General features: G+C 41.3%; 1 protein-coding gene across 5 annotated transcripts in view; it reads right to left on the bottom strand.

The window, feature by feature from the left end:
- Positions 1 to 2,666: 2,666 nt before the first annotated feature.
- The window catches only part of LOC135488778 (oxygen-dependent coproporphyrinogen-III oxidase-like), a 215,130-nt gene continuing 201,980 nt past the window's right edge, over positions 2,667 to 15,816 (bottom strand). For all 5 annotated transcript variants that reach the window (XM_064773594.1, XM_064773592.1, XM_064773591.1 and 2 more), the window contains one exon: positions 2,667 to 12,773. In XM_064773594.1, coding sequence (XP_064629664.1) covers positions 12,690 to 12,773 — 84 coding nt within the window. In that variant the 3' untranslated portion in view covers positions 2,667 to 12,689. The remainder of the gene's footprint in view (positions 12,774 to 15,816) is intronic.

Here is a 15,816-nt window from a genome sequence, read left to right as displayed (position 1 = left end):
ACTGTCTCAATTTGTCTGAATAGCCATCTCAACTCTGCATAGCCAAAATAAGCATGATCGGTCACACCATCGCCGACAAACTATCATTGCCAGTAGGCTATATCGCTAGTTGAATGTCAACATATCATTGCAGAATCTTGAAATCTCAGTGACAATTTGTCCGAACGGTCATCTCTGTTTAACCAAAATGAGCGCGATTGGTTGCAATGACAAGATTGGTTGCGATGAACGCCATTGCCAACCGACTATCTTCACCAGTAGGCTATATCGCCAGTCGAATGACAACTTATCGATGCAGAATCTCGAAATTTTGGTCTCAATTTGTCGTAACTGTTATCTCCACTCTGTATAACCAAAATGAGAGCAGTCGGTCACGAAGAGCGACATCGCCGACCAACTATTGTCACCAGTAGGCTATATTGCTATTCGAATGAGGACTTATCATCGCAGAATCTCGCTATTTTGGTCTCAATAAGTCCACACAGTCCAAACCAACTATTATCGATCGTAGGCTATATCACACGCCGAATGACTACTTATCGTCGCGGAATCCCGAAGTTAAGGTCTCAATATGTCCGAACAGTCATCATGACACTGTATAACCAAAATGAGCGTGATCGTTCGAGACGAGCAACAACGCTGACCGACTATCATCGCCAGTAGGCTATATCGCTAGTCGAATGACAACTTATCATTGCGGAATCTCGAAATTTCAATCTCAATTTGTCGGAACGGTCATATCGACTCTGTATAACAAAAATGAGCAGGATGGTTGTAATGAGTGCCATCGCCAACTGACTATAATCGACCGTAGGCTCTTTCGCTAGTCAAATGACAACTTATCGTCGGGAATATAGAAATTTTGGTCGCAATTTGTCCGAACGGTCATATGGACTCTGTATAACCAAAATGAGCGCGATCGTTAGTGACAAGCACCATCGCCGACAGACTCTCATCGCCAAAACGTTATATTGCTAGTTGAATAACAACTTATCGTCGCTGAATCTCGAAAGTTTGGACACTGCGTCATAGTAAAGGCTCCCAGGCGAGCCAAAAAGTAGGATTTAGGTTTGGGTGATTGCATCGAATGTTCAGAAGTCTGGTTGTTGGACTATGTTTATTCCCTTTTGTAACGGGTATATAGGAGGTGTGGATTTTTTATACGCCTGCTCTGGAGCGTATTATGGTATGGTGCTCGGTGTCCGTCTGTCTATGTGTCTGTCCATTAACTTTTCATTGTCCACACGATTACCGAAATTCAACATCATGTATATTCACCAAACCTGGTTTGCAGGGCCTTAGTATAGGCCCCAAGAAGCCTATAGATTTGGAGGTCAAAAGGTCAAAGGTCAAGGTCACGAAGACCTGCTTCCATTTTCCGCTTACCTTTCATTGTCCGTGCAATTACTGAAATTTTATATCATGTCACTGTTTGCGCACCATCGATATCCACCAAACCTGCTTTGCAGATCACTAATATGGGCCCAAAAAGCCTCTTCATTAAGTTTCGAGTGTGATAACTCATTTTCTTTTCTTTTGCATGTACTGCAGTGCATTTCCCCGGTACAATTGCAAACACACTTTTCACCCTGACCAACCACCCTTTACTCTTATGGCGGGCGTATAATGTGCTCGCTCTGCGTAGCTCTTGTTATTTCTTGTAATTAGCACTTTTTGCCACAAATCCCTGTGGTTTTTTCATGTACCTGTAGCATCTTCAGTGTACTTAAAAGCCTCAAAAGAGGCATATAAAGGCAAATCAGTTGTGTCAGTGTCGTTATCATACTGAGAAGTCTTTTTCGAAACTTATTCCATCACAATAAAGTAAAAATCGACTAAAAATTTATTTTTTTTATCGAAACAAATATCATGAACTGCAGCAGTGCACAATATAATTTTGTCAGTTTGTGCAGCGCTGCCAGCGTTGCAATCTCCCGGGTGCCGGGCCAAATGTCCAATTTACATGCACTCGCTGAAATTGTTACATAGTTCCTCGAGTGAGGCTTGACAAAGATGATCACCATTGACGATGCTTGGAGAACTACTATTGCTGTGCTGGAGTATGGTACCACCTATTAGGAATTTTGAGAAGGGAGTTTTAGCTGCCTTTTCTCCAAAACAAGTACCATCAACAAGAATAGGAGGAAATAATGTAGGACGGGGACACTTTGTATATAAGTGTCGTTTACACAGAACTAAACCAGACCAGACCAGACCAGATCAAATTGCTCACAGCACCACAAATGACGTAACTCTCGTAATGACGCAAATATTTGTACATCGAACAAGACCAGACCAGATGACATTCTTGCATGTTTACACAGCCCAATCTAGACCGATCTGGATCAATCGAGATCGGTTGGCCCCATGTAAACTACCCTATAAATAGCTAGGGCGTCTTCAGTAAATCACTAGTAACTTTGAGAGGGAGGGGAGCAGGGAGTTGTTAGTGTACCACTCAACAAGGTAAATTTTTGTTGTCATTTATCACAAACTGTGTTTGAATGGTGCCACCTTGATCTGGGAGAACCTCCCTCCTATGTTAATTCATGCTGACGTTAATTAAGTGAGAGAACACCGAACTCCTCTCGCAGACAATTCCACATTCTTTAAAGGGTGAGGAGAGGGTGTATTGGTGCAACATCACAAATGAGTCGTACAATGTCTTAGATGATAAAATTTTATTCAACCATATTGGATTATATATGTAAAACCTGCATTTAAAAGCATCATGCCAGTTAGAATTAAATCTTTTCATTTTAAAACAAGTCACTGCTTGGTACATGTAATTACTTTTGAAGATGAAACACATTTTTTGTTCCTTAAATTAAGGATTGAATTCACAGTTAGGTTTCATCCTACTAGGAGACACAAGAAATACTATACATGTTTAAAAACTTCTGAAAATATTGATTGCAAATTTACCTTTCTTCAGCCACATGTCACCCCATACGACCAATATCATAGCAAGCGTAAGATATCATAACATTCGTAGTTGGAAGCAACATCAGACAGTAAAAATGGCGGACAATCAGCAAATATCACCGTCCCCGACACAGACATTGCAAATCGTGAGAAAGAAGATGGGTACGTTGACTGACTTACAGATACTTCCAAGATGTGGCCAACATGTCTTGCTAATCATCCCAGCTGTTCGATAGAATTGGGGACAGCAGTCGACTTCATCCTGAATTGTGTCTACTTTGCACAAAACAGGTCTGCATGCATCAATTTCCAATTTGTTTATTATCGACATGAATCCGTCGGTGAGGAACCGTCAATCATTCGGACCTAGTTTTCTTGTTTGTTTGATGAATTTGAAGGGATGTCCAGTGGGCTAATTTTCTCAAGGCGGGTCATATAAGACAATAAGGCTACAATGTTTTCCCGTATACACTTAAATGTAGCATTGTCATTTTTATGACTAACGCATTTACCTGTGTCACCAATGATATTGGCTCTTGCTAAAAGTACAGGACCTGTATCTAATTTGAAGAATGTACGACAATTACTGACGAAGCATGCCATCTTTGCTGAAATTTTAGAGTATGACCTCTGTGACCTTCAAAAGTAGGTCAAATCAAAGACCCGTACATTATATCATGAAGTCTCATCAGAAGTATTGACAGTAAAAATTTCATGGTTCTAGCTATCAGCGTTCATGAGATATTGACAAAATAAGGTTTTCAAAGATGGCCGCCTGGAGCCCAGAAAGTAGGTCAAATGGTAATGACACTTTATGTGTCAAGTCATGTTGTCATAGGTTTCATAAGACTCAACAGTGGGGTGTCTAGAAAGCCAAGACCTAAGACCTAACACCCAAGACCTCTAGAAACCTAAGACCCTTGATGCTAGAAACCTAAGACCCAACTAAAAACCTAAGACCCTTGATGCTAGAAACATAAGACACACCTAGAAACCTAAGACCCTTGATACCAGAAACAGAACCCCCTCGATATATTGTCCAATACAGTGGAACCTCCCTTAGCGGACACCTCTCTATCAAGGATAACCTCTCTATTAAGGACAGCAGTTTCAGTCCCAAATTGGTTGTTTCTGTTGAATTGGACCACTCTAACCAGGACACCTCTCTATTAAGGACAGCATTTGTCAGTCCAGAGGGTGTCCTGAATATAGAGGTTCTACTGTATATGTTTTCATACTTTGACAGATTTCGCCTTCTTTGAAGAGTGCCCCAATGACCTGATGGCAATTAATAGCTCTGAGAAGCCAGTTCTGGTTTGGTGTCTGTCCATCTGATAATGCTATCTATCTATCTATCTATCTATGTATCACATTTATATAGCGCCCTTATCAGTCCTATATTGGGCCGTTCAAAGGCGCTTAACAAAAACAGAGTCTCTATAAGAAGTATAGTCTTTGACAACAATGAACAATTCTAATGTTCGTAATGTTGTTAAAAAAGGTGGGTCTTGAGGAGTGTCGTAAAAGTTGTGATGGAGTCCGCATTTCGAATATTACTAGGGAGGTCATTCCAGAGTGCTGCTGCGGCACACTGGAATGTACGCTTGCCAAATCTAGTCCTTGTGCGCGGTGCCTGGTGAGGTAACGCCTGATTTGACCAATGAGTCTTAGCTGATTGTAAGCTGACCTGCAAACACTGTTTACCTGCTGCTCCAAGGTTAAGCTAGTGTCAAACACGACACCGAGGTAGCGCACACTACTCGAAGATGTAATTTGGGTGTCACCAACTTTAAGAACCACATGGTGAATTTTCTTGAGTGAATGTGTTGATGCAAAGATCATCAATTCAGTCTTTTCATCGTTTTTACTCAGCATATTTACATCAAACCAGGTCCCTGTTCCTGACAGACTTCTGAATTCCACTGAGTTTGGATTGTGTGGCATTTTTCTTTGGAAGATTTGTTCACATTGCGCAGTTTGATTAACTGCTGTCAATTCAATCTTATACGGTGAGAGCAGGCCATGTTTAGTGGAGTGTCCACAACTTTGGAGTCGATAAATAAGGAGATAACACAGTAGACTACAGGTTTTGATACACAGAAGCCATCTTACAAGAAGGAGGGAGGGAGGGATGCTGACCAACACAATGTCACAGACAAGAAGATGCTGCCACCTGTACTAAGGGAAACTAACTAATCTTATAACACGAGTGATTTATGATCACGTCCACTGAACATCTCCCCTACTTTGAAAGCTGAATGAAGAAATTAATTCAGTTAGAGAAGATTATAACATTCATGAAACGATAAATCCAAGACCGTAATCATATATAGCAATCACTCTAAATCTAAATTGACACTGTCCATGTAGCAACAGTACACCTATGAAGAGTCGCAGAGCATGCTTTAAAGCAATTTTTTGGTCACTACCTTGCACATGAAATAATGCTTTCGGGCACATTATTTATTGAAGTTTGCTCATCTGCAAATCTAGAGCAGGCGATCTACTAATACGACCAGATTGGCGCAGGAAATAACCCGTTGGCTCATTTGGAGCTCGAGTCTCTGAATTGTTCGGCATTTGTGTAGGCATAGGAATAGGAATATTACCGGCATTTGGTTGCTCAGTGGTGATAGAATTGTCACTTTCTCAGGCAGCGCATACAGTACAGACATACTACTATTCATCACAGTTCCTTGCATGTTAACCCTTTGCCTACGTAGAAATTTGCTATTCCAGGACACGTCACGCGTAATGGGTACACCTCCAAAAAACTTGCGTTTTAAGTGAATGCATAGTCTTGCCATCTGCTAACAACTTCCATAACTACTCTAATGATTCGGCGGCCATTAGAACTACACAATGGCAAGTACTCACGGCATTTCTCACAGGTAAACACAATTATGGAAAAAGTGCTCTCGTGTCCCAGGTGGGTAGTGGCTCAGGAGGCAAAGGGTTCAATTTCTAGGGTTGTGGCGGCGTACATTCATCATGGGGTTTTAAGTAAAGATGTTGTCTATTACGCCTAAGCAAGGCTGAAGGGTTTATTATCGTCCTAAGCAAGGTCCCATCAGTTGTTTTCACCTCAAAAGTCCTTTGCTTTAGCCGTTTGGTAATTGTAGCAGATTTCCATTCTGTTTCTCCACTTTGAATAGGCTGCATTCGCACAGTAGCGCCAAGTTCTTTCACGTGGAGGGTAGTTTTTAGGGGTGGTGCCTTGAAAATTGGACTTGTGGTGATTTCCTAGTATCAAGGGTCTTAGGTTCCTAGTATCAAGGGTCTCAGGTTTCTAAAGGTCTTAGCTTTCTAGATACTCTCAACAGTGAGCAAAGGTGCCCCCATTGTTGACTGACGAAGGACCCAGGTGAGCTAAAGATGGAACTCAAACAGATTTTTGCAGTTTTTATATGTTTTTTTTTGTGAAAAAGCACCTTCGACTTGCGAAAGTAACGTGCAAAAATGTGTCTATCCTTCAGCAATTGCTTAAATTAAATGCTGGACATTTTTTCTGTTCTACAGGGATTAAAGACTGAAGCAAATATTATCAGCACATAAATAAATGATTAAATCAATCACGACACACTCATATACTGTGGTCAATCCTATTGCTAACTTAAGCACCGAAGCATTTCTGGCCATCAGATACCTTCCGTGAAAAAGCATTAAATCCCAAGAGCTGATCAAATATTGCTTTAAAACATTTTGTAGTGGCATGGCAACAGATTTGTTCATGAAAACTAAGGGTAATGAAAAAAACTTATGAAAGAGAGATTATGAGCCACATCAAGTACAATGCAATGAAACGGCAAGGGGCAATTGTGCCCACCGTATAGATATTTGGTGGTCAGGAATTCATCCTGGTTAAGAAACATGCTTCAATTATAGTATATAGGTCAAATCAAAGTCGGTATGACATGTGATGTATTCTTACTTAGAGTACCAAACAAAACAAATATCATCAAAAACAAGTCACTAATGAAATGGCCTGGGGCAATCGTGCTCACCGTATAGATATTAGTGGTCAGGAATTCATCCTGGTTAAGAAACATGCTACATGTGTAGTATGTAGGACAAAACTAGTTGGTATGACATGTGATGTTTCCTTGCTTGGAGTACCTACCATAAAACTATCATAGAAAGCAAGTCACTAATAAGCGAGATATTGCACTTTTTACCGTTTTTTTAGTTTTGGCCTCCTGGTAGCCAAGTCAAGAATCGGATCAAAATTCGGTGTCAGAGGTTACATGTGATAGGGAGTCATGTGTACCAAATTTCAAGTTCATAGCTTTAACGGTTAAGAAACGTGCCATAGGTAACACTCAAAAGGCCAATTTATGCCATTGTGACCTCTGTGACCTTGAAAGTCAGGTCAAATCAAAAACCCATATAATGTGTGATGTATCCTCACTAGGAGGACCTACCATAAAAATATCATCAAAAACAAGTCACTAATAAGCGAGAGATATTGCACTTTTTACCTTTTTAGTTTTGGCCCTATGGCATGTTTCTTAACCGCTAAAGCTATGAACTTAAAATTTGGTACACATGACTCTCTACGTCATATAACCGCTGACAACGAATTTTGGTCTGATCTGATTCTCGACTTGGCCAACAGGGGTTACACTCAAATGGCCAATTTACGCCATTGTGACCTCTGTGACCGTGAAAATTAGGTCAAATCAAAAACCCGTACAATATGTGATGTATCCTTGCTAGGACAACCTACCATAAATATTTTATCGAAAATGAGTCACTCATTAGAGAGATATCACACTTTTAAGGTTTCCACTTCTGGCCCCCTAGTGGCTAATCAAGAAACAAATCAGACCGAAATTCACTGTCAGAGGTCACCTGACCAAAGTTTCATAGCACAAGCGGTTAAGAAACGTGCCATGTTTTGGAACAGGATACAGATGACGACGGACACTGACGACAGACAACAGACGACGACAACAGACACAACAGACACACGAAAAGTAGGTCAAATAAAACACTCATGAGACACGTATATAGGTCAAATCAAAAACCCGTATGATATTTGATGTATCCTTGCTAGGATGCTTTTTAGGTTTCCCCTTCTGGTCCCCTGGTGGCCAAGTCAAGAATCCATTCGGACCGAAATTCAGTGTCCTATGTCACCTGACCTGGAAGGTCCTGTGTACTAAGTTTCAAGTTCATAACTCTAGCGGTTAAAAAACATGCCACTGTTTTTGAAACAGGACACAGACGACGACAGACACAGCGATATTGTATAGACTTCCCTACGGTGAGCCAAAAACCACGCAAAAGTTTCTGTTACTTGAACGTGTAAAGCATTAATACTGCACGGGCAGGTATCAGTACAAAAATCAAGATCAGGAGAGTGAAGATTCAGATGTAGAAATTTTAGCCCAATGTGTTTAAAAAAAAGCTACTTGAATACACTTCTCTGTGGCCTACTAAAAACCCTCGCCACAAAGCTCAAAAATACCACCACTCACATTGTGATGCCAACATTATGATAAGTAAAGCACTAAATTCATGACTGAGTGGAACTCTTGCAGGGCACCTAAGCAAAAGCAGAATGAAAATAAGCCACAGCATATAGTGCAGCCTGTGGTTTGCGATGTATTTAACATCCACTTAAGTGAATTGGCTAGTTTCAATAAGCGGTTGACTGAATATTTCATTTGCCATCGAAATTTAATGGTCAATGAATAATACTATATTGAGCTATTCTGGATTTTTAAGTTTGTGTTAGAGAGCGCATTCGTGAAAATAAAATGCTCGCAGTTAACAGTAGTAGCCTCATCATATGATACATCTTTAATTCCCTTAAGCTAGCTAAGGGGGTTAAATGCACAGGGCTTGTGAAAAGTGTTCTTAAAAGAATGTTTTCTGTTGAATGTTTAAGTGAGAAGAATCTTAACCCCCTTCTGTGGCAGCGATTTTTCGGTCAGCGTCGCCACGTGCTGACAGTCGATACCAATAATAAACAGTGAAGCTAACTTCACATGCTATAAAAATCTTTGCTGAAAATTTGTAAACCTATGTATATGACTGGTGTTTTCAAAATATCAGTTAGGCCTTTTTTTAATTAGTTGGTTAAAGGGACATTTCTTGAAAAAATCAATGTCGGAGGGGAAAATAAAAAAAACAAAACAAGAATAGACCAACTTTTTAAAGGGAATGTTATAAAAAGTGTACATCGAACATGGTGGAGGAAGAAATTTTTAAAAAATGTTACATCCGCATAGGCATACATAATAAAATAGACGCGGTGCTGCTACACACAATGAAAACAACACCAAAAAGTTCGATTCTAACGAGATATTGACAGTTTTTTATTGCGATGCTTAGAATAAACAATGCCATCCTGATGTAAACGATCGGCAGGATAAAAAGAACACGGTTTTTTCATCTGATTTTGAAAATAAACAAGTGTTTTGCAGCATATGATTGGCGGTAAAAAATAATAGGGAAATCCCAGATTTCTTTTCTTTCTAAAATCAGAGATTTTATCGCTGGCAGTCCCGTAAACCAACTAATAAAAAAAGGCCTAATACAGTAATATGTAAAGTCAAGGACTTAGTGAGCCCCGCTTTAGGTCGGGGGAGCACCCCCGAACCCCCCTACGATAGCGTAACGTTTTTACCCAGTACAACGGCCCTGTTTTGAAAAGCCGTCCACTGCCAGTTGGTGCGTTTTTCGCTGATTTGTGCAAAATTCAACATATCTCAAAAGTTCAATGGTTGACCCTCGATTTTTTTTGATTGTTGTGTAGCGTAAGCAACTGTCTTTCATGGGGGTATGGTCACTGTAAGAATTATTCAGGAAGAAATGTATAATATTGGGGGTTTTTTGTGATTGTCCGGCCCAATTGGCAATATTGCCATTTGGGATGGTGAACAGAGCTGGGCCTAGGAGTAAATGCGACACTTATGATTTATTGAAAGAAATAAAATGCCCGATTTAACATCCTGCAGAATCAGGGGAATCGGGCGTTTCCAGTGATTTACGACACAAATGGGTTGTCCTCATGCATTCACTTTGGAAACGCATTTTAAAATAGTTGTTAATGGGGCACGTCATCATCGCGTACATTTGGGAAAAACTCCCCAACGAGACCGGAGCAGACGGCTGAAGTAGTTTAATTATTGGCCGCTAGGGTGCAGAATGTCGCTTAACCGAATTTTTCACGCAACTATAGCTAAATAGAGCTAGTTCTAGTTTGTGATTCATTTTGATACTTCAGATTTGGGCAGTAGACCAATATAACTTAGTCGTCAGTGTGGTTTTAAGCTGGAAAAACGTATTTGTCTTACCTAAAGTGCCTTTTTTGGACAGGTGTGTGCGATTGTTTTGTTTATGTCACGTGACCTCGACCATGTCGACACAAAATTGATATAAAACCACCCTTTTGTGTCATTATTTAGGACGGATATTTCCCTAATAAAAATATTAATATAATTGGCCAATTTCTTAAGCATATGTAGCGAATTCCCATGAAGATTTAAATTAATCAGATGTTCTTTAACCTGTTACAACTGGTCTGATTTATTAATTCAGCGCTATTTTGAAAAACCAAAAAAAATTGTTTGTAGGGTATTCAATAGTTACTCTCGTTATTTCTCGTCATTATACTCCCGCACACGCGTGTATCTTAAGAACCCCTCCTAAGAAGGGGGGGCTTATCATACAATATGTTTCTTTTCAAACTCAAAAAAAAATCGGACGCCGGACACTGCGTCATTGTATAGACTCCCCTACGGTGAGCCAAAAATGTGCCCGCAAAGGAGGGCGATATACTGAAATGTCAGTCAGGCATGTTTTTAACAACCAACAAAGTTTCCGAGGGTTAACAATCAGAATATCACCCAATTAACAAGCGCGCCATATTTTGTATCGAACTGCCAAACTACCCATCAAGTTACTTAATTGAAATGGTCCAGGGACCGTGTGCTCACCTCGGGTAATGTAATGCATGTCATTTGCAGTGGATATGGGGAGAACAGTTTCTGGCTTGTTTCACCAGTTTTGACTCCATTGAATAATATTATTCTTCTTGGCACAATGGCACAAAAGAAAATTACCGGTGCCATTTAATTATAGCACTTTGGTTATAAAGTTGACTGAATTTGAGGGTTATCGAAGAGTATACATGTCACATGGAAATTGGTTGACATCATTTCAACAGTTTAGGAGTAATAGGACTTCGTTGGATTTTCAAGATGGCGGGCTGGCGGCCATATTTGTCATTGGATTCGACTGAAAATTAGAGATATTGATAAGAGTACATAGATACATAATCACATGAAGTTTGGTTGCAATCCTAATATTAGTTTCGGACTAATAGGACTTTGTTTAATTTTCAAGATGGCCGCCTGGCGGCCATATTAGTTGATAGATTTGACAGAAAATCAGGGACGTTGTAGAGAGTACATAGATATACAATCATATGAAATTTGGTTTCAATCAGACTTCGTTAATATTTCAAGATTGCCGCCTAGCGGCCATTTTTGAAGTCTGAGAGGGACAAATTTTTGGGGTAGAATAGAGGGTCCCAAAATATATGTGTAAGAACCTTCTAGCTCAAATAGAAACGAAACGTGCCACTATAATCGGTGATTTAGTGAACTTTGACCTCTGTGACCTTGAAAAGTAGGTCAAATCAAAAACCCGGTCAATATGTTATTTGTGACCCACCACAGCAAAATGGGTCGCACGTCGCACAGAAGCTGAGTCTAAAATGACACCAGGACATAATAGAAGAAATTGATACACTCAGATTTCACAAAAGGCAGACTATAGTGAAATGAACAACCAGTCCGTCTCAACTTGTCAAGCTCTAAGCGACATGCGACTCATTTTGCTGTAGTGGGTCACATTTAACCTTATTAGATACACCCACCATATATATTTTGTCACTACATACAACCATTAGCTTCAAAAAGGCAAAAAACCCATTTCCAAGATGGCCAGAAAGTAGGTCATATCGCGAAAAAGAAAAATTTATCCGGGCATATTGCCCAAAGCTACCATCACACCAAGTTTTCGACATCTAGCCCTAACGGTGACGAAACGTTCTCCGATAACAGATGACGACAACAGCGACGGACGACCGACGCCACAGAGTCGTATAAAATCTCCCCAGAGGTGAGCTAAAAACTGTGGTTAACAAATTCTAAAAAGTGTTCGATAACATTATTGCAGGCCAAGGGGAAAAAAAGCGAAATGTTTCCCGCTTAAAATATTTTCCTTATAACACAGCTAACGGTGCTACATTGCATTTTTGGGGGAGTGTGCGATGGCAAAAACATTGCAAATCATTGCCTGCTCACAGGACGTACATCAGGCAATCAGATTTACAGATTCAAAATTACAAACTCAACATCAAGTATTTACCCTAAACCAAGATATGTTCACAGCAAAAGTTGGCAAAGTTGCCAATTCTTCATTGATGGTAGACCAAAATTTCCTCCCACAATCTAATGATTATTGCCTAACTAGAGTTGTCTACCAAATCAGGAGAACACGATTCACAGATTCACAATTGTTAAAATGACAAAATGGCAAAGAGTTGGCAAAGTTGCTAATTCTTGATTTTTTTTGCATTTCCTGACAAAATCTAATAATTAATTGATTTTTGATATTGTCAACCAAATCAAGGAAAAACAAAATCTTGTGAACATTACCTGGTCTACAGTAAGATATCCAGTATTAAACATGTTAAAACCAATTCATCAATCTCATTTCCTATTGCGTTGGCTTAATGAATCCATGAGTTAAAGCCAATCCTTAGGATTCTTGAGCACTTCCACCAGTTGTTTCTGGCTCTCCTCACTTGGTTCATGGCAGTATTCCCATTTCTGAAAAGGAAATTGATTCTTTTGAGTGCTCAGAAGTACAAATAGAATTGTCAGTTGAGTCTTGCCAGACTCTGGAGTCTCGGCTTACTTTTCTGCGGATGGGGTTAGGTGGGGCTTGTTGTTCCTAGATGAGTGGGGCAGGGCCAGGGGTAGATATGGTGTGGGGGCCATGGCCAGGGTGTAGTTCTGTGTGAATGCAATGAAGATCGGGAACTAAGCATTGTTGGAAATAAAGAAACGTGGGAATTGCCATATTTTCAATTTGTTATTTGCATTGTATAAAGTAATGTTTCAGGCGAATTTACAGATTATCTGTTAGGCCTGCGAGCATTGTTGAGTGTCATCTCCAGCATTTAAGGGTTGACCATAGGCACCACCATTTTAGCTTGAACTTTAAAGTTTGATTTCCTGTTGAAACGTCATTTTATTAGTTTACACCTATCAAGGTCACGACCGAGGAAAAATGTACAGTAAAACCTCATTAATTCCATTAAAAGTAAAAATGAAAAAATATTTAAAAATATTCAGCCACATTTGAAAACAATATTTGCTCTGTGGACCGAGGTAAAAAGGGAAAGAAATCTAAACGCGAAATGACCTCATTCTCTTAATACAGGTCGGATCGCGCTGATTTTTCGTTTCTGAGTTCACCTTGGGCAACTCCTAATTTAGCACGGTCAACAAAGTGGCTAGGCCTTCCCGGTCAGAAATGTCCAATTTTGTCCACAGATGGGTCCCTAGATGGATGGATGGATGGATTGCAGGACGGACACCATTTGAACAGCTATTCTACTAGCTCCGCTGACTTTGTCAGCTGAGCTAAAAACACCATAATTTCTGTCCATCAGCCACCTTTGATTAATAATTAATTTTTTCTAATTTCTCTACTCACGCATATTCGCCGCAACACTGACAAAACCGCATGGATTTATGAATATGAGTGTCCATTGTGGCGCCTGGGGACGAGATTGCTCACGGGTGACCCTATAAATGTGAGCGGGTGTGGGCGTGGGGGCAGTCGAGCTGCTCTCCGTACTGACAACGTCGCACGTTATATGGTATTATTTAAGTTGTAACCAGGAGATAGGGCGTAATAAAGTATCATTCAGTTATATATTGCGTAATTATTGGCCGAGGTAGACGTCACATTGGCGGCAGCGGTGAAATTACGAACAAAAATTGGGTAGTTTTGACGTGTGAATCCCAGTGAAACTGAGGTGTATACTACATACGCTACCATTGCATTGCCGATTGCATGAGACTTGGCCGTCACATTCACTTGAAAAATGGCCGGGAAATACACGCCAACAGTTCGCTTCGGACCCAGGAAGGGTACACCTACCTCTTTTGAACTAGCTGACACAATAAGCATGTCTGTAACTGAGCATGATATGTCAGAAAGTGGCGATCTTGACTCCGATTGGGCTTCGGATAGATATCGACGGCGGTCAACAGCCCCCAGTCGAGAATCCCGATTTCGCCTCCGGGGTACAAATCGTCGGAGATGGAACAGGCAACTAGAACAACAGGCTCTTGAAAATAAATTGCGAGATGAGAATTGAAACAGGCCTTGAGACGAGGGGAAGTAAATTTGGGAAACTTACCGAATAGGCCTCCAACTAGATAGAAATCACGATAGGAAGTTTCTCGACTGAGGCCTGCCTATGGTTTTACCGACTATGAATTGCCTGTTCGCTATGGTGAGAGGCCCTACATGCCGTCTTCTCACGAGTTACTCACCAGTGGCAGCCACAGGCAGGCAGACAACAGCCTAACTAGAGTTGCTCGTGAGCACGTCGAGAGGGCTCCGAGGCAGTCTTCTCGCGAATTACTCACGGCTCGTGAGTATGGTGAGCTAATCACTCATGAATTACACACAGCTCGGGGGCACAGCAGGCCGACTCATGAGTTGGCTGCTCATCATGAGTTACTCACGACTCGTGAGAAAGGTGAGACGACTCACAACAGGCCGACTCACGAGTTTGCTGCTCATGAGTTACTCATGACTCATGAGAAAGGTGACACGACCCACAGCACGCCGACTCACGGGTTGGCTGCTCATGAGGTACTCATGATTCGTGAGATAGATGAGACGACTCGCAGCAGGCCGACTCACGGGTTTGCTGCTCATGACGTACTCATGGCTCGGGAGGAAGGTGAGGCGACTCGCAGCAGGTCGACTCACGAATTGGCTGCTCATAGGTTACTCAAGACTCATGAGCATGGTGAGAGTGTCCATAACCCCATCCTCGAGTTATTCAGTGCGGAGAGAGACGAGTCTTATTTTCCTCAGGAGATGGTGACTGCGATTCAACCTACCCATCCGTCGGACAAGTTCTACCCAACCAACAAAAGAGGGACTCCAACTCATGAGTCACCTGATTCTGCTGATGTAAGAAGTAGGCATGTGACGCTTCTCAATCCTCTGGAGAAGGTCAGAAATTTTAGGCCTGCGCATCAGACATGTCCGAGGAATATTAGGCCCACGTGTGAGCCCCTCACAGTCCGCAAGGATCTATATGACAATGACTGCCCACAAACTGAGGAACCGCAAGGGAAGCCGTCGGGTTTGACCCGTGAAGCGCACACTGAGTGCCCAAATAGGATTGACATCATGACAAGAGAACGTTATCTGTCTGATATGTCACCGGCGAAGCCAAGACGGACCCCTAGATTACTTCCATCAGCTGGTTCACCACCAGAAGGACATAATGATGGGCAGAATACAGGCAATGTTACACCTCAAGTGCAGCAAGAAACAGACCCGCTAAAGCCGCGATGCCCGTCATTGAGGCCTGATACGTTTGATGGGAGTGGAATCCTTGATTTCCTGTCACATTTTGAGGCGGTCGCCAATCTTAATCAGTGGAATATTGATCTTAAAGGAAAATATCTGGCGGCAACTATGAGGGGGACAGCACAAAGTGTTCTGAATGATCTTGAGCCTCACAAAAGGAAGCAACATGATGCGATGGTTGCTGCATTGAAAAGGAGATTTGGTTATGAAAATCAAATTGACCTGTTCCGTGCTCAGCTGAGGTCC

This window comes from Lineus longissimus, chromosome 5 (assembly GCF_910592395.1).
Source record: "Lineus longissimus chromosome 5, tnLinLong1.2, whole genome shotgun sequence".
NCBI lineage: Eukaryota > Metazoa > Nemertea > Pilidiophora > Heteronemertea > Lineidae > Lineus > Lineus longissimus.
The sequence above is the reverse complement of the archived record's forward strand: the minus strand, read 5'-3'. Positions and strand labels throughout refer to the sequence as shown.